At 34.4% G+C, this 24,538-nt stretch overlaps 3 protein-coding genes and 2 non-coding genes across 6 annotated transcripts; 3 read left to right on the top strand and 2 right to left on the bottom strand.

Moving 5' to 3' along the window:
* Positions 1-5: 5 nt before the first annotated feature.
* LOC111014845 (Pentatricopeptide repeat (PPR) superfamily protein) lies at positions 6-2,461 on the bottom strand. Its single transcript, XM_022289697.2, has one exon. It carries the CDS (start codon positions 2,241-2,243, stop codon positions 6-8), a length of 2,238 nt encoding a protein of 745 aa, XP_022145389.1. The 5' UTR covers positions 2,244-2,461.
* On the bottom strand, positions 2,291-2,363 carry TRNAF-GAA (transfer RNA phenylalanine (anticodon GAA)). The gene has a single exon. It is a non-coding gene; the product is annotated as a tRNA-Phe (tRNA).
* A 5,325-nt stretch (positions 2,462-7,786) lies between the features above and the next one.
* Positions 7,787-13,948, top strand: LOC111014819 (receptor-like protein 1). Its single transcript, XM_088116892.1, is given in 8 exon segments — positions 7,787-8,211; positions 8,958-9,115; positions 10,155-10,274; positions 10,397-10,474; positions 10,708-10,774; positions 11,467-12,104; positions 12,253-13,079; positions 13,081-13,948. Coding segments are annotated over 8 exon segments (2,907 nt in total). The 5' UTR covers positions 7,787-7,822; the 3' UTR covers positions 13,711-13,948.
* Positions 13,949-17,001: 3,053 nt separating this feature from the next.
* Positions 17,002-23,275, top strand: LOC111018361 (PX domain-containing protein EREX). 2 transcript variants are annotated; one of them, XM_088117908.1, is made up of 9 exons: positions 17,003-17,424; positions 18,422-18,532; positions 19,557-19,655; positions 19,847-19,933; positions 20,122-20,230; positions 20,397-20,689; positions 21,479-21,721; positions 22,410-22,631; positions 22,751-23,275. In XM_088117908.1, exons 1-9 carry the CDS (start codon positions 17,161-17,163, stop codon positions 22,967-22,969), a joined length of 1,647 nt encoding a protein of 548 aa, XP_087974034.1. In that variant the 5' UTR covers positions 17,003-17,160; the 3' UTR covers positions 22,970-23,275. The 2 variants fall into 2 exon arrangements, with proteins under 2 accessions (XP_087974035.1, XP_087974034.1); XM_088117909.1 differs by lacking the exon at positions 18,422-18,532 and having other exon boundaries at positions 17,002-17,424.
* A 1,155-nt stretch (positions 23,276-24,430) lies between these two features.
* On the top strand, positions 24,431-24,503 carry TRNAF-GAA (transfer RNA phenylalanine (anticodon GAA)). Its single transcript has one exon. It is a non-coding gene; the product is annotated as a tRNA-Phe (tRNA).
* Positions 24,504-24,538: the final 35 nt, after the last annotated feature.

Raw genomic sequence — 24,538 nt, 5'->3', positions numbered from 1 at the left:
CCATTTCACCAGTAATCTTTACACGAACATAGACCATGTTTGAAATGGTGGAATCTAGTCCTGTCCCTAACAATTACTTCTCTAGTATACACCTCTGAGACCAACTTTGCCATACTGTGACAATCCATGCACATTCTAAGGTTTTTCACAATTCTAATTGTGAACCCCGGTTGTGAATTAACGAGTCCAAAAGCAATGGCCAACTTCTCACTATGACGAAAAACTGCATTCTCTTTATCCTCTTCTGCAATGTCAAGGAACACTTCTGAGATATCAGGTGAATACCCTGCTAATTTCAGGTCTTGGGTCATTTTTTCTAGCTTAACATAAATTTCCTTTGTTTGAGGGTGTGATCTGTCCCCAGCTACGAACTCGTGAACCGTTCCATTCATCTCTATCAAACTGCAACCAGGTGTTTTCTTGATTCCTTTATCCATCATTGTCTGTCTTAACTCTCGCAAGTCATTCCATCTCTTGCAAGCTGCATATATATTACACAGGAGAACATAGGCAGCACCGTTCTCAGGCTCCAACTGGAGAATCTGGTTTGCAGCCATTTCAGCCATATCAGCTTCCTTATGAACTCTACAACCAGCTAGAAGAGCTCCCCAAACTATTGAATTGGGTTTCATTGGCATATTCTCTACAACTTGATGGGCTTCTTTTAGACGACCAGCTCGGGCAAGAAGATCAACCAGACAACCATAGTGTGCTATATTGGGTTCAATGTTATGTTGGGTTGTCATGCTACGAAAAAACTCTCGTCCTTCATCTACCATGCCGGTGTGAGTACAGGCAGAAAGAACGCCAATGTAAGTAACCTCATCTGGCCAAATTGAAGCTTTTAGCATTTTAGAAAACATATCCAGAGCTTTCTCACCATGCCCATTAACTGCAAGGCCAACTATCATGGCTGTCCATGTAAACTTGTCTCTCTGGTTCATTTCTTTGAATACCCTTTGTGCTTTGTCAACATTTCCACACTTGAAGTACATGTCTATTAAAGCATTTCTAACAAATGCATCGTTGTTGATCTTGTTTCGGTCGATATAAGTCTTTATCCATTCTCCTAACTCAAGGGCTCCCAGATGTGCACAAGCATTCAGAATACTAACCATAGTGAACTCATCAGGCTGCACATTTGTTACTTGCATATTGCGGAATAGCTCCAATGCTTCTTTGAATCTGTTCACGTGGAGGTATCCATTGATCATGGCAGTCCATGAAACGTAATCTTTCTCAGGCATCTTGTCGAAATAATTCCGAGCAACATCAATTTCTCCCAAGTTGGTAAACCCGGCTACGACGCTAGTCCAAGATATGATATCTCTATTACTCATATTCCTGAAAATCCCAAGGGCAGCATCCATTTCCCCACAAGCAGCATACATATCAATCAGAGCATTTTCAAGAATCAAACTGCACTCAACCTGGCAGTTGTTGACATATCTATGAACCAGCTTCCCAGTTTTTAAATCCTTCAATTTGGAGCAAGCTGACAGGATTAATACAAGGGTCACCGTGGTGGGCAGCACTTGCTTTTCCTGCATACCAAGAAAAAGTTTTCTTGATTCCTCAAACTTCCCATCTTTGTTGTAGGCAGAGATCATCATATTCCAAGTGATCACATCAGCTTTAGAGCAAGAATCCAGAACCCCACGAGCCATATCAACAAGGCCACACAAGAGGTACATTTGCACTAAAGCAGTCTGAACAAACACATTGGACTGAAGCCCATGCTTCAGAACGTGGCCATGAAACTCTTTTCCATATTCTAATGCAATGTCTCTTGTAAATCCCTTGAACAGGAACGGGAAGGTGTAACCATCAGGCTTAACATCCCTCCTCAACATTTCCAAATACAGAGAAACTCCGAGCTCGGGAGAATCCAGCCGGGAGTAGCCTCTGATCATGGTGTTCCAGAGAAACACATTCGGTTCAGGAATTTCATCAAACAGGTGATGTGCATATTTCAAGTCACCATGTTCATGCGTACAACAGAAGGTCATAACTCCGTTTTGGAGAACTGGGTTGGCATGGAGACCTGTTTTAATTGCTTGGCAGTGAATTTGCTGAAGCTGGTCCATGGATTTGCAGGTCTGAAGGAGATAGAGTAGACGGCGGGTGGGTGGAGAGAGGGGCATTGAAGCTGTGGAGGGTCGAATTTTGTGAGCTTCGAATTTGAAAAGCTTGCAATGGAGTGATGCAACTGAGTCAAAGGCATCGGCGCTGGCATGCGGCATAATTGGAAAACTACACCCATCACAATGGAAAAAACGAAAAAAATAATTGCGGTGAACGTGGATCGAACACGTGACCTTCAGATCTTCAGTCTGACGCTCTCCCAACTGAGCTATCCCCGCAATCACGTATACATGTAAGTCTGTTTAAATATTATAGTAATCATTTTAAACAACCCAAATTAAAATAAAAAAATATTATATCTTTGACTTTGTTTACTATAAATTCTATGGAATCATACTCATAAATTTGATGTTATCTGTTAAAATGATCAAAAATCAAAATAAAAGACAGACATATAATCGTCACTATAATACTTATTTTTTTTAGTTAATTACAAATACATTTTACCATAAATATATGGAGTAGTTTTGACTAATTTTAACTCTTAACAATTCTTTACTTTGAGTTTTCATCTCCATTTAGCCTCTCAATATGTCTCTTTTCATGATGGAGTATGAACTTTCGAGGTTGAAAGTTTGATCCTCATCCTAATATATGTTGTACTGAAAAATATATATGAATTTGAAGATGAACTTAACAAGAAAAGAGTAATAGAAAAACTAATTGAATCTTGAAAAAGTAATCGTTATAAATTTTTTTAAAATATTGTTAAAAATGAAACTAATTCCAAAAATATTACAATATTCAAACTAATTGCTTCCGTCTACACCATCGAGATCCCTACAGCGCACATCCTCCCCGGAAGTTGGTTGCGATTGATTCCACACCAATTTTATCAAATAAAAATGAAGTATACATAAAATTGACTGCAGGGAACAAATCGCCGCTGGAATTCTCCCAAACTGGAGGGAGAAGTGGGGATCATCGCGCCACTCATCATTGAAAATGAGGGGAGATTTGACGTGGGCGGAAGAGGATGTTCATGGGGCGGTTTCCCGTCCCCATCCCTACCCCACAAAATTTCTCGTGGAAAATTGGTGGGATCAGTTTCCCCGAGAATTTTTTCCCATTTATTTTTTTATTTTTGAAATTATTTTTTAATAAATAAATTTTTATTTAATGACTTAATTTCTAAGATATAATTATCCCAAATATATATTAAGTGGGTGAGTAGGAAGAATATAATTTTTTTAGTACGTGTATGTATAAGGAAGATAACATAATTATTTTAGTATGCATATATAAATATTAAAAAAAAATTACGCCAGGTGGGAAACAGGAACCTGTCCCTGTCCTCATTTAGATGGTGGGAAATTTTTTTCTCCCAATGCGGATCCATATATTATTTGATTGTATTTGAAATTATTGGGTAAAATTATACTCGAGGTGAGACTGTGAAAGCGATGTGAGTTAGGAGACAAAGATGAAAATCTCGACCAAATTCTAGATGGATCACTCGATCAGAGGAGGACTAGACTACTCGACTAGAGGAGACTCGAGTGGAGTCAAACTACCCAGACTGAGCCGATTGGACCTAGTCAAGTTGGTTCACTTGAACAACCCAAAGAAACTCCCTTTACAAAGAAGAGGAGAGACCTTGTATGCGAGATACACCTTCAAAACCCTTATCTTTACTATTCTCAATAAAACTCTCTGCTAACTTAGACTTCAAAGTGTGCTATGTTTACTACTACATCAGTGTGCAGGTGTTTGCTGGATCTATCAATGCAATCAACCAGATGACAACATTTTGACATTTTTTTAATCTATATATATATAATTTTTTTTTTTTTTGCCTTTCAACTCCCTCGTGTTTTGAAATAGTAACTCCAACAAAACTAGGAAAAATAGGGTACATATTTATTCTATTAAAAATATTAATAAAGCAACCTAATTTCCACGCCTTTCCACACCTTTACAATACATTACACTATACAATGTAAACTTTTTCTTTTATAAAAGTTTACTTTAGAAAATTAAACTATGCATTATAGAAGTTTAAATATATTATTTATTTTGTTAGCAATGTCTCAGCGTGTCTTACACTTTATGATAAATTTTAATAGTGGTTAATAGAAAACGAACGATGTTGAATATTAAATCAACAATATTTATTGACCTATGAGAATTTTTGACACCTATAAAAGGGGTACATGAGTGGACTCCCGTTTGTTTTGTGAAATTTTATAGATGGATTTGGGGAGGATATAGAATTTTATTATATATTTCATAAAAGTAAATTAATTTAATATAATAAATTAAATCGATACCTGAAATAGAAATATTAGAATGTTTATTTATTTTCAAGTTTTAAAGAATTGAAAAGAATCGATTTATCTCTTTATAACTCATTGTTTGCTTTTACGGGAAAATAATGATACACATATTTCTATTATTTATCCTTCATTAACTTATCCCTCTCTATTTAATATATTAGTTCAAATTCGATTCAATTTGATAGTTAGAATAATTATTCATTTTCATGTTAAGAAAAACTATGGTGGTTCACTTTAAAGTAGTTATAGAAGTACTCACTTTAAAAATAATTATTGAGGGTAAAAACTGACCACGAAACATGTGAGGTTCAAGTGGTGAAATTTGGCGGTGGAGGCCAAACCCCCCGGAAACGTACAACTAACAGAGGAAGCAACACTGGTTTTAGCATAAACGTACGGAGCGAACGCGACACACTTTGTTGCAGGACCTCTACAGCGGGTCAGGGTGGCAAATGACAAGGGTGCTACGCCACGTGCTATGAATGTCTCCTAACGGTCCGTCAGAACTTGTACGTAAGTAGACCCTACCACGCTGCACGCCAGGCGTCCTCCCTCATGACCACGAAATAAGTGAAAAATTTGTCACTAATATTACTAAGGTGTTTACTATTGGAAATATTATGTAGAGAAATTTAAGGAAACACAAAAATAAACAATCTGAACCCAACGTAGCTTTGTTTCCTTAAGATAATTTTGTTCACTCTATGTTGCTCAAGGTTTCATGAACAAATGTCTCTTAGGATAAGACGGATATACCAACCTGTGAATGCAGCACTTCACGCATAAAGCTCAACAAACTCAAAGTATTTAAGTATTCGTACTTAGGGAAAAAAATAGAGAAGTTTGATGGATGAGTTTTCTATCTTACAAACCTAAAAAGAGCGACATATTTATAGACTATTTATGGTTATTTTTTCATATTTATGGCTTCATTTTTAATAAAAAATAGTTTTATTCAAAAATTTCAACGCTTACCATTTCTTCTCTCTTGCAATTACTAACTTGATCGTCGGAGAACATTAGACGAGATACCGCATCATTTGTCAGGATTCGTTGTTGCACACTCGTTCGTTATTCATTCGATTTTTCATATCAACAATAATAATACCAAGCAACACAAAGAAAATAGGTCGTGCATGTTTATTCTGTTAGAACTTGGAAGATATAAAGCACTTTCCTTTTCTATATTTTTCACACCTCACGATATTATATAAAATAACTTTTTTCTTATTTAAAAATATTTAACTTTGGGAAAGCCTTAAACAATGTAGAAATTTAAAGTACAATGTTATTTCAATAAAATATATGTCCCACCCACCCTATCATGTTATACGTTATGACAAATTTAAATCATATTTAATGAAAAATTAATTATGTGATTCAATATTAGATTATAAAGTAGGTGATGTTTGTTTAGTGTGAATTCTGGAGGCTCATAAAATAGACCAGATTTCGAGTTTTATTTTGACATACTTCATTTTTAAAAATTGTTCATTTTATATAAAATATAAAAAGAAAATTATTAAAATTTTTCGAAAATAGGTGTACATTTAATTCAGATTAATTAACAAAAAATTAGGCAAGGGTCGTTAATGGAAAAAAAAATAGTTGTTCCATACACAAATTTAAATAATAATAATAATAATAATAATAATAAGGGTGTGAGTTTTATAGGATTCTCTATCATCACAATTTTATTTTTAGTTTTTTCTACATAAAAAATTATGCTGGTTTTTCACAATCTATTGTATATTTTATTCATGCCTTCAAAACACATATGAATTCTTAGCCAACTTAAATTAAAAAAAATTGGAAACTATTTTATTTGATTTGCAAATTTTAATTTTGATTTTGAAAACATTTTAAAAATTCAATAACAAGACCGAAGTATACATGCATCAAAGTAAAAGTAGTGATTATAAGTTTAATTTGGTTACAGGTGTGATTCTGGTTGTATTGACCGTATCCTTTGGTGTAATTGGTTATTCCTTACCTCGGGACCAAATTGGTTATTGAGCAGTCAAAATTGTAATAGGTGTACCGAAAGCTGTTCCAATAATAGGGTCACATTTGACAGAATTATTACACGGAAGTGCTAGTGTGAGACAATCTACCTTGACTCGTTTTTATAGTTTAAACACTTTAACTTTTAAATATCCAATCATTTAAATTCTTAGGCACAATTGTTCTTTTTGAGTCGTATCATCCTCTAACAACAAACAATCTCAAAGGAAAATGATAATTTGATTACTTTTCAAGTCAAGTCATCATATTATATATTGATGAACCTAGTAGTTAGGGGTGTTCAAAAAACCCGACAATCTGACGAACCCGATGAACCCAACCCAAACCGTAAGGGTTGAGTTGGGTTAGAGGAAGGTTTGGATTGGGTTGGGTTGAAATTTTCCCAACCCGACCGGGTTGGGTTAGATCTCGGGTTCAACCTTTAAAAATTCGGGTCAACCCAACCCAACATGAATTAATGCATATTATATATATATTTTTAATTATAAATAATATAATAATATCTTTATAAGTATATAATATTTTTTTATCTTTAATCTCAACCCTCCATTATTTTTAATCCTAACCATTCATTTTAGGTTAGAGTTTTTTTTTATCTTTTCAATCTCACTTATCCTCCTTGTTTCTCTCAAGCCTTCTCTCCTCCTCCATTTTCTTCCCTCTCTCAAGCTTCTTTCCTTCATTTTCTTATATCTCTCAAGTTTCTCTCTCCCATTTTATTCCCTTACTCAAGCTTCCCATCGCCATCGTCCTTCGCAGCTCCCGTCGCTGCCCGTCTTTGGAGCTCACGTCACCGTCTCAGCCCATCGTCATCGCCGCCGGCCTTACCCTCTCTGCCATCCGACATTATCACGAAAGGAGCCCCGGTGAATGAGGTTTTGATTCTTCTATGTGAGCCGTTTTGTACCTTTGAGGTTAGAAAAATATATGGAGAAAAAAATAACAACCTGACAACCCAACCCGACAAACCCAAAAATTTTGGGTTGAATTGGGTTGGGTTGGGTTGGCCATCAATTTTAGACCCGTCGGTTCTCATATATGGCCAACCCGAAAATTCGGGTTGGTTCCAAAAATACTCCTAACCCGACCCGACCGAACCCGTGAAGTAGTGGTTGTTAATTTCAAATTTTAGTCTTTCTTTATTATTATTTGTTTCTTTTAAATACTTTTTATTATTTTTTTCCAAAGTGAAAAAAGAAAAAGCAAAAGAAAAAGTTACCCTTTATGTCACCTTTATGTGGACATCTGCCTAAAGTTGCTAATTGCCATGGATGAGTGTTATTAAGGGCAGTTTGGAATCATGTATATAAATAGGCAAGTGAATTTGATAATTTTAGCAAAGAAAAAAAATCATTTGATGTTTCCTAATTTCTAAAATGGAGTCCAAATTTAGAGTTAAATGCTTGTTAGTAACAATAATATTTATTTTTGTGGGTGATGATATGCAGGTATCCAATGGGTGTCTTCAAGATGAAAGATTGGGTTTGTTGCAAATCAAGGCCTTCTTTTTATCGCATAATATCAACCAAAACTCCAATCCTTTTGATTCATGGGTTGGAGCTAATTGTTGCAATTGGACTCGAGTTCGTTGCAATAATCTCACTTCCGATGCCCAGGTGGTGGACCTTTTCCTCCATAACTTGTTGGATTATAACAATTATGATTTCGACCATCGTTTGTTGAATGTGTCCATATTTCAAAATTTAAAGGGATTGAAAGGTCTCGACTTGTCCTTGAATAGATTCTCTGGTTTTACTGGAAACCAAGTTACGTCAATTACTTCTTTTAATTTACCCAAGTTGATTTTATTACATGATTAACATTCCTCCTCTTCAAGATCTCACGAGCAAATTAGAGCTTTGATGATAAGTTTTTTTTTTCCTTCATCTTTGAATGGGCTTCATAGTGTTGAAGAAGTTGGTTCTACCATGATTTCAAACTTGTATCCATTCCAGATATGCAAAATCATATTATCTAAGTCCATGATGTAATTTATTGTTACGTTTTGTTTTCTTTGTGTTCTTGTCCAAGATAGATTTAAAAATTTTGAGAGAATTATATTTACGTGGCAATAAATTTAACGGCACAAAACAATTAAGATAGTAGTTTAACAACTTAATCTAAAATAAATTAAATAGATTTTCCACTTTATTTCATGTGGTTTATTTTTAAAATAACCTATCTTCTTTTTATTAAATTTTCAGGTACTGTAATACTGAGAAATTCGGATATTAGATATATGGCTATTATGTATTTTCGCTGCATTATTTAGTGTAAATAATCCGTTTGTAGCATTAAATATATCCAAACATATATGAAAGAACTCTTATAGAAAATTAGGGATTAATTTTGAAAAATGATATAGTCTATTATGTCTAGACTTTTTTTATTTTTTATTTTTATTTTTTGGGTTTGATCTGATTGTTGTAATTGAAAATGAGTTATAATAATATTAGCACAATAATTTATTTTCAAGTAATGAATTAATTTATTATTATTGTTATTTTTTTCAGGATTTAATGAATTTTCAAGTTTCAACAAATTAGAGGTATTATATCTAGGAGGAAATTGCTTTGGTAATAATATTTCCTCATCTGTAAGTAGACTTACATCTTTGAAGCAATTATCACTTTACTACACCTGTTTGGAAGGATCTATTTCTTTATCCGGTAAGTTTGGTTAATCACTCTTTTTTATTTAATTTACATTAGAAGCTTAAAATTGTTTTAGACTTTCCTAATCCTTTCTTTCAATTTAAAATTATTTCAAAATATTTTTATAATTTTCTCCCATTTGAGAGTTTTAAATCTAAGTGACTATAAATTAAATGACTTAGTAGAAATACAAGGTAATTCATAGCTAGCACTCTTATTAAAAAATAAAAACAAAAAAAAAGGTAGATGGCACTTTAAAAACTTAATATTTATTTATTAATCACATAAAGTTTGAAACAAATTAATTTGAAACAAACTTAATATTTATTCTAAATAGATTTTTTATTTTCCTAAAAAAATAAATAAATAGATTTTTCATTGTACAAGTGGGTTTTTTTAAGGAACCCAATTTCTTCATCCAAGTGTCATTGTAACATCCTAAAAAATTGGAATTCTTAGATCTGACTTTCAATTCATAAAATCATTGAAGATTACTCTTTTAGTCCAAATTGTATTAAAAGAAAAAAAAAAAGACTTCAAGTACACAACTAGTATATTATTCTTTTTCTTCTTTAATTTGAGTAAAAAAAAATGGAAAATTTGGTAGCCTTAGATTTAAGTTATTTATTTGTTATTTTTTTTAGTACAACATGTAGGGTGGAAGATCGAACTCACAATTTCTTTGAGATATATGTCAATTATCGCTGAACTTGCTCGCTTTGACAACCTTAAATTTAAATTACAGTGGATTGAATGTCATACAACAAATGTAAGATAATTTTAATTAAATTGTTACTTAATCTATGTCGTTTGAAACATAAATTAGATGGACTTAAAATTAGAAACAAATTTTGAAACTCTTTGAATTATACAAATCAATCAAATCTCTTACATATATGTGAAATTATTTTTCACTATGTCAAGATTAAGTTCTTGGTTTAACTACAAAGTAGATATTTGTAGTATTGGTTTTATCCTCATGAGTTGAGTTTATTACGATGTGAAAGTTGGTTCAATAATTTTATTGAAACAATTTATTGGACTTCTTGTACAGGATTGGAAAGATTACAGATTTTAAATCTCAAAAGCAATAATCTCAACAATAGTATATTTTCATCTTTGAGGGGACTTGTATCGTTAAAGACTTTGACTCTTCGTAGTAATAATTTGAGAGGTTAGTTTAATTAATGAAATCCTACAAATATGAATAACTTTTGCCCTTCAACTCCATGCTCTGTTTTTTACTTTTTTTTTTTTTTTTTGTTCTTTTAATAACTTGACATTTTTGTTCCCCAGATATTGCAAAATTAAAAAGCTTGGAAATATTTGATCTTTCAAACAATAATTATTACGATGGAGCAATACCCTTGCAAGGTAAGTATGTTCAAATTTGGAGAGTCTCTCAATTACAATTTCATGACAAAAGGGAAAAGAAAAACCATTTTCACTTTATTTTTTGGTTATATATTAAAACTAACTCTATCTTATCTTATCAAAGCCAATTTGAACATGCCAAACCGAATATAGCTCAAGTGGTTAAGACATCTATCTCTGAACCAGAACTAATATTGTCTATGTATTTTATCTTTTGAATTCTTGTCAAACAGATTTGAAGAATTTAAGAGCATTGGATCTATCATATAATACATTCAATGGTTCACTTCCAATACAAGGTAATCTCGCTCTTGCAATTTAGACTGATGGGATTCCAACTCTTATTTTCCGTTGTTGATTTACTTTTCAATATTGCACTTAAAATCCACAAAATAAACCATTCAAGCCCTTAAGTAATATTAATTAGGTGGAATTTATAAAAAAAAAAATCCTCATTAGAACTACAACTGTTAGATTATTTAATTCTTAAATTTTTTACATCAATTAAGCCAACATTTTTATTAAAATATTGATAACACAAAATCAGAATCGAAGGAAATTAAATTAAAAGAGAATAATAAGAACGTAAGATAACTATTTTGTTTGTTTTTTAGAAACATTAGTTCAAGTCTTCCTTTTGTTTCTTATATAGTTTTTATAAATACTTTTAAAACATCCATTTTAATTTTTGAAAGAATAGTAAAAGGTTGTTTATTTCCCTCCATTTGTGTATTGATTGGTTTCATATTTATCTTACTATAAAATTAGTTAAACGTTGCCGTGTCAATGTAAAATGGCACCTCAACTTAGATGAAGATTTTGAATTTGAACGACTAGAAATAAATTTACCGTGTCATTTGTGAGTTGATAATAAAAAGTTGTCAATCTACCACAACTTATGTACATTAGGTAGATAAATTTATTAACTTTTATGAGGTAATATTTTAATCTGTGTTATCTAAGGTGAAAAACGTTTGAATTTTTTTTTTCACTTTTATGGACAGGATTTTGCTGCTTGAGTTGGATATTAATAATAATGATATTAGAGGTAAATTTTCAGACTGTATTGGAAACTTCACTAGACTCCAATATCTTGACATCTCATCCAACCAATTCAATGGAAAAATTCCAAACACCATTGTCAACCTCACATCAATTGAGTACCTGTCTTTGGTTGAAAATAACTTTGAAGGCCCGTTCTTATTTTCCTTCCTGGCTGATCTGACCAACCTCAAGGTTTTTAAGCTATCGGATACACAAGTGGATACCGAAAAATCTTCTTGGAAACCCATGTTTCAATTGGACATCTTTACACTGCGAAACTGTGAAGTTAATAAGCAAAGCACATCAAATATTCCTAGTTTTCTATTATCACAACGCTACTTGAGTGTCATTGACCTTTCTCATAACCAATTGGTTGGAACTTTTCCAGTTTGGTTGTTGCACAATAACTCCGAATTGGTGTTCTTGGATTTGAGAAACAACTCACTTACGGGAACTCTTCAATTGCCCACTTGGAAACAAAAGTTGTCGTACCTGAAGATTTCTCACAACAATTTTAGTGGTCAACTACCCAATAATGTTGGCCTCTTTCTACCTGAAGTTGATTACTTCAATATATCAAGCAATAGCTAGCAATAGCTTCGAAGGTAATCTTCCTCCATATATGGAACAAATGGAATACATGTCCTACTTGGATCTATCAAAGAACAAATTTTCTGGAAATTTACAAATGTCTATGTTCAACAATATGTCTGATCTACAATGTTTGCTGCTTGGCTTCAAAGGTAATCTTCCTCCATATATGGAACAAATGGAATACATGTCCTACTTGGATCTATCAAAGAACAAATTTTCTGGAAATTTACAAATGTCTATGTTCAACAATATGTCTGATCTACAATGTTTGCTGCTTGGAAGCAACAGCTTTAGTGGAAGCATTGAGTATGGGTGGAACAATAGCATGGTAAATATGGTTGTGATGGATATATCAAATAATATGATTTCAGGAAAAGTTCCTAGTTGGATTGGGAGTTTGAGAAGTCTTCAATATCTCGGAATATCAAAAAATCAATTTGAAGGTGAACTTCCTGTTGGAATTTGCTCTCTTCATCAACTTAAGTTCTTGGATGTCTCTCAAAATAAATTATTTGGTATGCCCTCTTGCCTCGACTCTTCGTCATTGATTTACTTATGCATGCGGGAGAATTGCTTCTTAGGGCCTATACCACATGCAATTTCAAATGGCTCGAAGTTGGAAGTTCTTGATCTCAGCTACAACTATCTTTCAGGACCTATTCCTAATTGGATTCACAAACTTACGAGACTACGAGTTCTTTTGTTGAAGATGAATCAATTGCAAGGTTCAATTCCCCAACAATTATGCGAAGTTAGAAAATTAAATATTATAGATTTTTCAAATAATAAACTCAATGGATCAATACCTCCTTGCTTAAATACTATGACATTTGGGGCGATAAAAGGTAGTAAATATTCAACTGTTGAAAAAATGGCTGATTTCGTTCGTGGGACTGATTTTCAACCTAGATATTTTGGAAGTTATTTCGGAAATTTCCTACAACATGAGTCTGTGGAAGTCACACGGACAGATCGAAGTGGAATTTACTACGAAGAGTAGGTTCGACATTTATAAAGGGAATATTCTAGAATATATGTCTGGACTTGATCTATCACATAATCAACTAACAGGTAACATTCCACCGCAAATTGGAGACTTGCTACAAATTCATGCTTTGAATTTTTCGCACAATAAGTTGGTCGGACCTATACCAAATGAAATCTCCAATTTAAAACAATTGGAGAGTTTGGGTCTTTCCAATAACTTTTTGAGTGGAAACATCCCTTCAGAACTAGTCGGACTCAATGCGCTTGCTATCTTCAACGTGTCATTCAATAATTTGTCGGGTATGATCCCTACATCACCACACTTCTCGACATATCCTGCAAGCAGTTATTTTGGTAATTATCATCTCTGTGGATCATATATTGAAGAAAAATGCTCAAGACCTATTTTACCACCAGACAACCAATTTATAAAGTCGAGAGAAGAACATGGATCATTCATTGATTTACAAGCATTCTGGTGGAGCTTTAGTGCTTCCTATGTCACAATATTGTTGGGATTTGTAGTAGTTCTTTACATCAACCCTCAATGGCGTGAAGCATGGTTTTATTTTATTGAAGATTGTTGTTCTTACTTTTGCAAGTGTATTTGAAACATATTCTTCTCGTGTCAAACTTGAAAAATCACTCCGTCTTTGGTTCATGTAATTTCTTAGTCACTTTGTCTTCCTTTTCTGATGTAGCAATTGGATGCAAAAGTTATGTAAATGGGTGTGCTAGATTAAATGGAAAATGACCCGTTTGACCAAAAAAGTTTAAATTTTGCTCAAATGACCTAACTATAAAAAAATTCACTCTTCTAACCTAAATTCATATTTTACTCCTTTGCAAACAACGTGAAATTACAATGAAGCCCCTCAAGACCATTAGAGATCTTTGTTGCCCTATTGAGATTTTTGTTGTAAATCTTCAACATAATTTGATTTCGATTTTTGTTGTAAATCTTCCAGGTAATTTGATTTCGATTTTTGTTGTAAATCTTCAAAATAATTTGATTTCGATTTTTGATGTAAATATTCAAGATAATTTGATTTCGTTGATTCACATATTAATTAAATTATCTTAATCGTGATTTTTTATAGGTAAAAAGATTTGTTTTCTTTGATCGAGTTCGCCAATTCACGCCCGAATTTTCCGATTCACGACGCCCGTGTTCGCCCGATTCGCCCGAGTTCGTCCGATTCACGCCCAAGTTCGCTCTCTCCGATTCACGTCCGAAAAGCTCGTGGTTGGAGATATATGCTAATTACCGCTGAGCTATGCTTGCTTTGGCAGTGAGACTTAATTATTATTGAAACTTATTGCATATAATTCTTTTATACTACTAGATCATATGTATTTTCCAATTTGAACATAGTTCAACTAGTTTAGTGTTACGTACAACATGTGATTGTGGTACAAGTATAAATAAAAAAATTAGCATTCACAAGCAAAGATCCACAACCTCTTAATGTACGTAGCTACTTAATGCCATAACAAAGATGAGGGGTGAAGAAAATACAAAACTCACGGACCAAAGAATACAAAAGAAGAAAGAAAGAATCAGCAAAGTCTCTGCAATTGATGAAGAACAATGTAGGCAAACTTCATTTGGAGCTTTTATATATGTTCTTAAATTTAAGGCAACAATTTCAGGGGTAAAATGAGGCTCATAAGCAGCAATAGAACTTTTTTCGTTTTACAGTAATTTCTCAGGTAAAAGCTATCAGAGATTTTTTCATAATATTCAACAACATACAACACAAAAGAAACTCTTCATTGAATAATCATATAATAGACCTAGAACACTTGTAATTAGAGCTAACTTGTTCATTTTCTTATCTACCCAAGACATTATCCTCCTAAAATAACTCTTTGATAGAGATCTCCACCTCCACATGTTGTACTAAAACAAAAAACTACTAGATTATATATTCTAGTGGAAGCATAAAGTTGAGGCCCCCAAAGGCACGTGTCGTTGGTGAAGCCCTCGTGACGGATGAGTCTCGGGGGCCGCCTTGTAATGTAATTCCCACCGAGCGGCGGGTAGAATCCTTTGCAGACAACTTAAATATGCGACAGGGTATTGTAAGTGGCAGAGTGGCCTTGCTGCCACAATCCACTGAGATTCAGCCCTTCGTCGCTCCGATTCGTCCCTCCCCACATTTCGAGGTTCGTCGCGCACCCCGCGAAGGGTGCCGACAGAAAGGGACCGACCGACGAGACTCGACGCTTCCATCGCACGAGGTAAACAATGCAAGAACCGATGTGCCCCAGTCGGATGTGGAACGGTGACGAGCCGGTCCGCTGATCGACTTGGGGCATGGACCGATGCAGATTGAGACGGGGCAAGTGCCAGGCCCCGATGAGTAGGAGGGCGCGGCGGTCGCTGCAAAACCTTGGGCGCGAGCCCATGTGGGAGAATAAGAGAGATTTAAGAAAGTCTGAGGAGTAATACCTCATACTTTGAGTCCAATGAACTATATCTTATACCCTTACTTAGACTTTCGGTCATAAACAAAATAGAGGTCGAGATATTCATAAATGAAATGCACTCAATCCTTCTCCAACTATTGTTGAAGCATGGATTCTCGTAGTAGTATCTCACTAGCAGTAGTATAAATAAATAAGCATCCTTTATATCCAGGTGCACATTTTTTTTATTGCTCGTCCATAGAACTCATCGAATTGTACTAACTTGAGCATCAAAACTTGTTCCTTCTCTTTAATTTACGAGTCCTGCACTCACTTCAAAAACGTATTTCAACACTTTTTTGGGCGTTCGATTTTCACGCTACAACGTCTTCATTAAAAAATAATAAATTCAAATTTATACAGTTATTTCATAAAATTAAAGAACTTTTAATAATTTTATAAATGGTTAATGAAATTTTATTAGAAAACCATAAAGCATAGTTAAACCACATTGTATAAAGTAAGCATTTTTTTAGAAAGAACTTTTAACTTTTCAAAATTTTTAAATGATGTGCTGTAAAAATTAAAGACGATTATTTTGACACGGAATGTCTCACTTTACACTTTAATAAAAAATGAACGATGAAGGTACTAATGGTCAAAATTGGTATGATATTAGTTTGTTTAGTATAAATATTAAAAAAATTTATAAAACAAATACTAAAAGTTATGATTTTGTATATACTTAATTTTGGTATTAGCTTGATCAAAATACACTAATGGTCAAAATTTGTATGATATTAGTTTGTTTAGTATAAATATTAAAACAAATACTAAAAGTTATGATTTTATATATACTTAATTTTGGTATTAACTTTGATCAAAATAAAATATGATTGAATTATTTATATAAATCTAGAAAAATATAATAAAACTTGAAATATTCCTTTTAATAAATAAAATTTGTTTTGATATTAAATAGTTAAAAGAAGAAATAAAAACAAAAACTATAGGCTAAATTACAAAAAATACCCTATCCTTTAAAAAAATTTCAGGTACTATTCCACATTTCATAAATATTTAAAAAATATAGCACTCTTAATATTTTAAATGAAAAGTTGACATAGAGAACCTGATTCTTAGAGAGAATATATTTCAAGTTAGTGATATATGGCTTAATTAGTTTGTTTAATAATTTTAAATTTGTAATCATGCTGCCTTGTATGTGTGGTAAATCTTAAAATCATGAACGAAGTTGTATGTGTGGTAAATCTTAAAATCATGAACGAAGAATAAAATAAATTCTATGAAAAAAGTTAAATTCTTACAATATGTAATATTTTTGGCTATTTAAAAAAAATCCGTCATTCCTGCCCTTAGCCCAAAAATTGTTATTGGGCCTGAAAAGTGGATCGTTGAAACTCGGCCCAATCGAAGGAGCCCGGCCCAAAAACCACGCTAAGGCCGGCACGACTTAGCAATAGCTCCGGGTCGGCGGAACGATTCCGGAGGCAACCTCGTGTTTATGAAAAACTAGCGCGCATCCGGTGACCGGTTCTCACTTCACTGGAGCCCCTCTTTTGCCGGAATCCCAATTTTCTAGCTTTGGTTCTGCTGCCGAGCGATTCAGTGATTCAAAGCCATAGGAAATGAATCTCTACGCTCACGACCTCTCTGTTTTAGATTTTAATTTTGGCCTCCCCGAACCGTACGGTCAGCCCTTCTCTCGCCTTCGCGCTTCCTCCGCTATTTCTTCGACTGCCTTCCTTGATGACGACGATGACGTTTACCGCCCCAGCTGGGTTGCAAGGAATAAGCGGGAAATGCCCGGCGGCGGCCCCTCCAACCGCCGGCATGACGGTTCATCGCCTTTACCACTGGGAATGGACTGGAGTCCCCCTCCTCAGAAATGGGTATACGATCTTTTGTTGTTCTTTTCATTCTTTGGGTGTTGCATGTTCCAGTCATTGTTCCAATTCTTCTTTTCGTTTTGGCGTTAGCTTTTTGTGTCGTTTTCATATTCAATTTGAAGCATTGGTGAAGTCCTATGTTGCTATTTAGTATCTCCATTAAAATTTTGTGTTGGTTGTGATTGGTTCGATGGTAGTTGAATATTATTAGAGATGATTATGTTTTCCTTAGGGCATATGTTACATTGTGGAAGAAGTGATGAGGCATTTATTTTGTTGTTCATAAATTTTATTCTGGGTTTCCTGCAAAATATCTTCGACATCTAACCGTACTGCTGCTTGCAAGCTAGGATGGCGTTCTTAGGATGTTGATTGGCGCTTCTCTGGTTTCATGCACCATGAGATTGGAGTTGGGGGCCTTTAGGTTTTGAGTTGAGACCCTTAGGGTTTGTGTTGTGGAAGCTTCCTAAAAATGATATATCATGTACGATTCTTATGGTCAGGGCTTTGAGTTTGGTTGTTATGCTCTATTAAAGGTTTTGGGTCAATTCTTCAGATTTACCGTGGTCTTTATCCTTTTTTGAGAGACATAAGCAATAGTTGTAACCATGGAAGATGACGTTGGTTTGACATTATGGGAGTTCTGGCTCAATTGAATATCTGGCTCTCTTTCTCTCTATTGCTGTTTTTCTTCTCTCTCGTAAACGTAGTTTCTCCTGAAAGGAAATTTGTTTGCAGTTTTGTTCTATCATATCATACTATGACCTAGTTTTGGTGGTAAATGAACCAGAGAGTTTCTAATGATAGATGTAGAGATTAGGATTTAGGTTGGGCCCCTGCTAGCACTCGATCGAATTTCTTTTGGATTTACTGTCCTTTTATATTTACTGATTGGAGTGAATTTTTCTGAGCTCCTTCTCTGAGCTGTTTACTTATTATATACTCTTTAGAGTATCATTGAAAAGTTTGTTGTTCCCTTATCAAAAAAAAAAAAAAAAAGGATGGACAGGGCACAGCATGGCCTCATGATCCCCCCACTGGATGGAGTTATTGTGTTACAGTTCCTTCTTGGACTTCTCTTCCCAAATCAAATGGTTCAGATCCTGTGGTGGTAATTTCTTTGTTTATGTTATTTGTTCTTTGAGTGCACAAATAATAGCTATTGTTGATGCGTGTGCATTCATGGGACTTATGAGTGAGTTATTCTTATTTTGATTTGACCTTCGAATCCTATCCATCTATGGTCTTTTTCCTTTTCCTTTTCCTTTTCATTTTCCCTTTTTTTTTTCATAGTGTTTGATAAGATAGATATATATGTAATTTGCTTGAACAAGTTTTAGATGATTTTACTCCCAGCATTTTCTTTATGAAAAATTCATGCTAATTATATTAGGGTATGCAACTTTCTTTTTTTAATATAACAAGTCAAAATTTTGAAGATTTGTCTTTAAAATAAAGTCCTCACTATTTTCCCTTTTTTCTTGGTATCAAGTTTTCTTCCATTTTATTTTGTAGATTTTATTTTAAACATAGTGTATATAGGTTAAATTTTATAAGATATTTATCCAAATCATCGCGTTGTCCCATTTTCTCCTGCTTTTTATCTATCTCACTCTTGAATCTTGAGGATAGAATATGATCTTATTTTTTTAAGCCCACTATTTTGTTCAATAATCTGCAGTATTCTTGTTATTATAAGTTTGTTTATAGAGTGCTTATGTTCCTAGATGTACCCTTATTTGTGTTTGACATGGCTGTAGTGCTCAATATTTTTAAAGATCTTGCCTGCCACCATGCAGTCCCATTGGCTAGGGCTTGAGGTTTTTTGGTCATACAAGTTCAGAGGTCTAAAGTTCAAACCTTTAGGTGGGATTAGGTGGGATTAATACAAAAATCTTGAGGTTTTTTGGTCATACAAGTTCAGAGGTCTAAAGTTCAAACCTTTAGGTGGGATTAGGTGGGATTAATACAAAAATCTTGATGTCTCTCAGGTTTGGGCCTTGGGGTGGGTATGGACTTCCCCGGGTATAGGGGAGCAAAGTTACGACTCCCGTTACCAAAAAAAGAAAAAATATAAAAAATAATAATAAAAATCTTTGTCTTTTTATCTTCTGATTTAACAATTAAATTTACAGTTTTACACGGTTCAAGTTGGATTGCAATCACCAGAAGGTATCACCTCTACAAGAGAAATATTAAGAAGATTTAATGAGTTTCTAGATCTATTATATGAGGTAACAGTTATTCTCTTCTATTTTTTTAATAAAATCTTACCATTGTCTATTCCTCATTATGTACCATTTATATTAATTTTAGGCTTCAATGTAAAATTTCCTTTCATTTATGATCTGGTAGATTGATCTTTAAGCTTTTTTGTTTTCATGCTTTTATCATATTTGTGCTATTTTTTTTTTATCTTTTGTAGCTCAAAAGAGCATTTCCTAAGAAGCATTTGCCTCCAGCTCCTCCAAAGAAGGTTTTGAGAGTGAAAAACAGTACGTTTCACGAAGAAGTAAGTAAAACCTTGTGTTTCATTTCTGTCTTTATTTTTATATCATATCTTCGAAGGTTAAAACGTTTAATCAAGTTTGAATGATGTACAACTTATGACTGACAAACAATCGTGCTTGTTAAATATGATGACACATCAAATCTGGGAACTGAAAATAATCTAAAATGCTACAAATTTTTTCATTGCAGCGGAGGTCTTCCTTAGAGGAATGGATGGAAAAGTTGCTGTCAGACATTGATGTTTCAAGAAGTGTTTCAGTGGCAAGCTTTCTTGAGCTGGAAGCTGCTGTGAGATCTTGTAGGTGTTGATGCTGTTGACAAAATAAGAAATAAAATCAAGAAATAAAATCTTGAGCAACCAAACGTGATTTAAGTGAATATATTAGACAGATTTGGTGAATGATGATTGTCTATTAGTGTTGTATGTTGACTGGTAGCTGATTCTTTGAATTTTAATTTTTCAGTTTTCAGTGATGTTAATCACCCATCAGATGAGGTTTCTTCTAATAATATCATGGTCCAACCAGTTCTGCTGGGAAGCTCAACTGTGTCTATTGATGCTTCTTCTGTTGCCTCCAGTCCACGTGATGATACTTGCTATGGGGAACCTGGACTTGGAGATTCAAGATATAGAGATGATGAGGGTGCAAAACTGGGAGTGCATGAACCTGCATTGGAGAAAGCTGGAGTAGACATGGAAGATATTGTTGTAAGATTGAACCAAGACGTGTCTGTGGGACAATTCCTTGCAACAAAGGTATGGCCAATTTTGATTGCGGATCATTTATATGCTTCAGTTTTAGATACTTGAAATATCTTCATGATGTGTAAGATCAGATGCTTCAATGTATGGGAGTTCACGTTCTTTTTCCCTTTCCATTCTGGAGTTGTTCAATATCAGAACTTCCATTTAGATTGTTCATACAGGAGATTGGCCCAATCCTCGGCCCCGTGGTTTTGTTTCATCGCCTACATCAAACAATTTGCTAACTTTTAGTATTGCATGCTTTAATGTTTTATTTAAGCGGAGAAAACATTCTCAAGAGGGTTTCCCGTTTTCCTGACTATATATCTGTTATTTATAAATTATAAGTATACATCAACATTTTCATATTTGTAGAAGGATCTTTTATCAATTTAGGTCACTGTTTCAATGATTTTGCATTTAGAGTAGCATGTGTTATTTCATTGCCTTTAAATCCTTGTACCCTAAGGTTTTGAATTCATCATCACTTCTGTATTCCATTTCTAGGATGATATCTCAATGCAGGTCAGAGACTTGGAACTACTTGAAACCACCAGCGTGGAGGTTATAAGCAAAACATGCAGCATGCGATCTTGAATAAAAATGAAAACTTTTCCCAAATGCAAGTGGATATAATAGAGCTTAAAAGGAAATGTGTAGAGGAAACAAGAAAAGAGAAATCCCTAAAGATTGGATGTAAAATTAGAATCTGGAGGGGTTGAATTCTCTGCTTTATTACTTGTTTGTTTGATCTCACTAAACTTCAAATAGCTAATAGAATGCCTTGAAAAATTATTCCAGGATGAACAGGTGCCTGCAGAATCAACAATAACGTCAAGTTTAGAGGAGAACAAAATTTTGCTGCAAGAGTTGGATGCTTCAAGAGAGCAGCTCGAGTACCTGCAAAAACAATATGAAGAGTTTGTGGCAAAATCAAAGGCAGATGTTGAGTTGTTTGCCAAAGAAGTTAAATCTCTTCGAGGTACTCAGTTAGACTTGAAGCAGGAGTGTAACCAATTGAAGAATGAGAGATCAGAATTAGAGGTAAATTTCTCTGTTTCTCCCGTGTAGATTTCAATACAGGTTCCTGGTGATGTGCCCTCTTCATTTTGTCAGACACTTATTCGATCATTTGCCATGCTTTTAGCTGGTTAAGATTTACTTTATTGTTTTCTTCTTGGAGATTTGAAGACTCTTGCCGTTTTCAGTTTTCTTTAACTCTATAATTGGAATAACTTATCCCTGGCATTATTATAGACTTCGTATTTCTCTCATGTCCCATTCCGCATCCGTCAACCTATGTTTCTACTTCTTCGACCTTCTAGACTTGTGGTTGTTGCGGCTTAAAGCATTTTGAGCGAGAAATCATTTAAGCTAGGTGCCAGTGCCAGAGTATAATGTTGGGTAGGGCAAATAATCTGCACATCGAGTCGATAAATGACAAAAGAGATACGTTTTCCGATCAATGAAAATCGTTACTCTATAGATTTCGAGAAGGAAACAAAAATTGGTAGAGGAATGGCATGTAAGCCCGGATAAAGGATTTAACTTTTGGTATCAAATGTCAATGAAAATGGTTCTTCTACACTGACGTTGCATCTAATAATCGAGTGCAATACATCCTTTTTATGCAATTTATGCTATTTTGGTAAACTTTTTTCCTTTGTATTTAATGTTTATTGCCTCTCTAATAATCTCTATGACCATGTACTCTTTCTTCTATTTTTCTTAGAGGGTACTTCAAACTGAAAGGCAAAGAATAGAGCATGCTGATGTTGCTAATCAAAAGCTTCTGCATGATTGTGAAATTCTTCACGACCGTCTTCAAGACTCTAGTGTTGACTTTCTCATTGAGGATGAAGATAAATTAATTTTGGAAACTGCTTCAACTGCTGATGATGCTATAGATCTATTGGAATCATCTGATAATCACATTAGCATTCTTTTAGCAGAGGTATCGTGTTTGTTCCTATTAAAATATATTTGCATCTTTCTCTGTTGTTCCCTTCTATTTCTCTCCTCTCTTTATATACCTTGATCCTGAATGATACAAGTTTTCGTACACATGCTCAGGCAAAGCTTCTCGCTCGGGATGCCGAAGATGCTGATGGTGCAGCTGGATCAGCCAATTCAAATGGGGCTGGTGAAGGGGCACCTGACAAAGCATTAAGGAAGATGTTAGCTAGTGTGTTTGTCGACAATGCTCGATTAAGGATGCAGGTGAACTCTGTCATCCGTTGTGCTCTAAATTCAGACGAGACCACTAAGAAAGATGAAGACGAATCTCTCTAGGAAAAACTGTTCTAATGAAGTCTATATAAGAAGACAGTGTATGTCCTTATTCTGTTGTTACAAGAATTGGGGGAGCTGTAGGTTTTAAACAAATGCAGCAGATGTTGCCCATAATATGAAAGGCCTAAGAAAGTAGGTCTGGAAATAGGGAATAGATGTATCATTTTATTATTTGACAAATAAGAACAGTTGTAGGAGACTATAAAGAAGTTCCTATTAGCTTAGCCTTTAGGCATTTGAAGATCGGTCTCACATGTGAAGACTTTACTCTTGGCAAGGCAATAAGAGTGCAAGAGCTTGAATTTATTTTGTTTGGCTTAATTTGTGTTGGCCATTTGATGGGATTTCTCAGAAATTCAAAGATTTCTATGTCATTCTCTTATTTCATTGACACTCTTAAACTCCTCTTGCTCTTGATGCCGAATTGTTTCTAATGTTGGCTTCTACAAAGAGGAACATGTAAGGAAATAGAACGAAATAAAACTCAAAATGGGTCAAATGGGATATTTTTGGGATTCCCTTGGTGTTGGTGGTAAGCTCTGTTCTCTTCCTGTGGAATAATTATTTGAAATGGCTAGAAGAACAATGTGGCTACCGGTTGGAGAGAACCTAAAATTCATAGTTTAACAATGCATTCAAGGATTTAGGCACCTACGAGGTCAAATTGAATCGTTAGTGCAACTTTTCGGTCAAGGTCGGAACTGTTCTCGAAGTATTGGGTTGGGCTAGAGTGTTAGGGAGGAAGGACATGCACAAAAGAAGCAAGTACTCCTATGCTCAAGTCGGTAAAAGTTTGACCTTGGAGACTAGATCGAAATAGAATAGATTATTTGACATCAAAGTGAGGCCTTCTATTTATAGGGTAGTAGTCTAATAGGGCTTCTCGATTGTCCATTATACTGCGGCTTTTCTATTTATAGGTAGCAATTTAATAGGGCTTCTCGATTGTCCATTATACTTGTTGGAGAGTCCATTCCTGAAGGTCAGTGTTGGGCAACACCTTCAGTTGGGTAGAGTCTACAGTTTTATGGTTGAGTATGAAGGTCGGCCACTACCTCTAAATCTAGGGAAGATCTTTCTTACAAGCTTCCATTATTTTCCATGTGCCAAAGTTGTTCTTTGTTTCTTTTATTACTCAGAAGTTGGCGACCCTTTGGCCTTTATGCCCCTATATTTGGGGGTACCTCATACCCATACATATGCAAGGGTCATTGCTCAGTAGAGTTGCGTTCCATGTACGTTGTTTTTCACCTAACAATAATTCTCTTCCATGTGCCGAAGTTGTTTTTTGCCCAATAATAATCCTTTTCCCGTAAGAGTTTAAAATCATTTACTAGCTTGGAAAGATCTGCCGCCATAAAAGCTGTACTAGTATTACTAACGAGTAGAAACTAAAATTGAGTTTGACAAGGAAAAACGTTATTATATGAATAAATTTATATATGTTTCATTAAACAAGTTGCGGGGATAGCTCAGTTGCGACAGCGTCAGACTGAAGATCTGAAGGTCGCGTGTTCGATCCACGCTCACCGCAAAATTTTTTCTCTCATTTTTTCCCTTTTCTGGTCT

Source organism: Momordica charantia (genome assembly GCF_013281855.1).
Source record: "Momordica charantia cultivar OHB3-1 chromosome 9 unlocalized genomic scaffold, Mcharantia_2.0 BLBB01000009.1, whole genome shotgun sequence".
In the NCBI taxonomy this organism is placed as follows: Eukaryota; Viridiplantae; Streptophyta; class Magnoliopsida; order Cucurbitales; family Cucurbitaceae; genus Momordica; species Momordica charantia.
This window is presented reverse-complemented; position numbering and strand designations above follow the sequence as displayed.

What these genes read in the sequence shown, in the direction of transcription:
- LOC111014845 (XM_022289697.2), bottom strand. Translation starts at nt 2,243, where the DNA reads ATGCCGCATGCCAGCGCCGATGCCTTTGACTCAGTTGCATCACTCCAT.
- LOC111018361 (XM_088117908.1), top strand. Translation starts at nt 17,161, where the DNA reads ATGAATCTCTACGCTCACGACCTCTCTGTTTTAGATTTTAATTTTGGC. An exon ending in GGAAGCTGCTGTGAGATCTT is followed by an intron (nt 20,231 to 20,396) that starts GTAGGTGTTGAT and finishes TTAATTTTTCAG; the next exon opens with TTTTCAGTGATGTTAATCAC. An exon ending in GACAATTCCTTGCAACAAAG is followed by an intron (nt 20,690 to 21,478) that starts GTATGGCCAATT and finishes AAATTATTCCAG; the next exon opens with GATGAACAGGTGCCTGCAGA.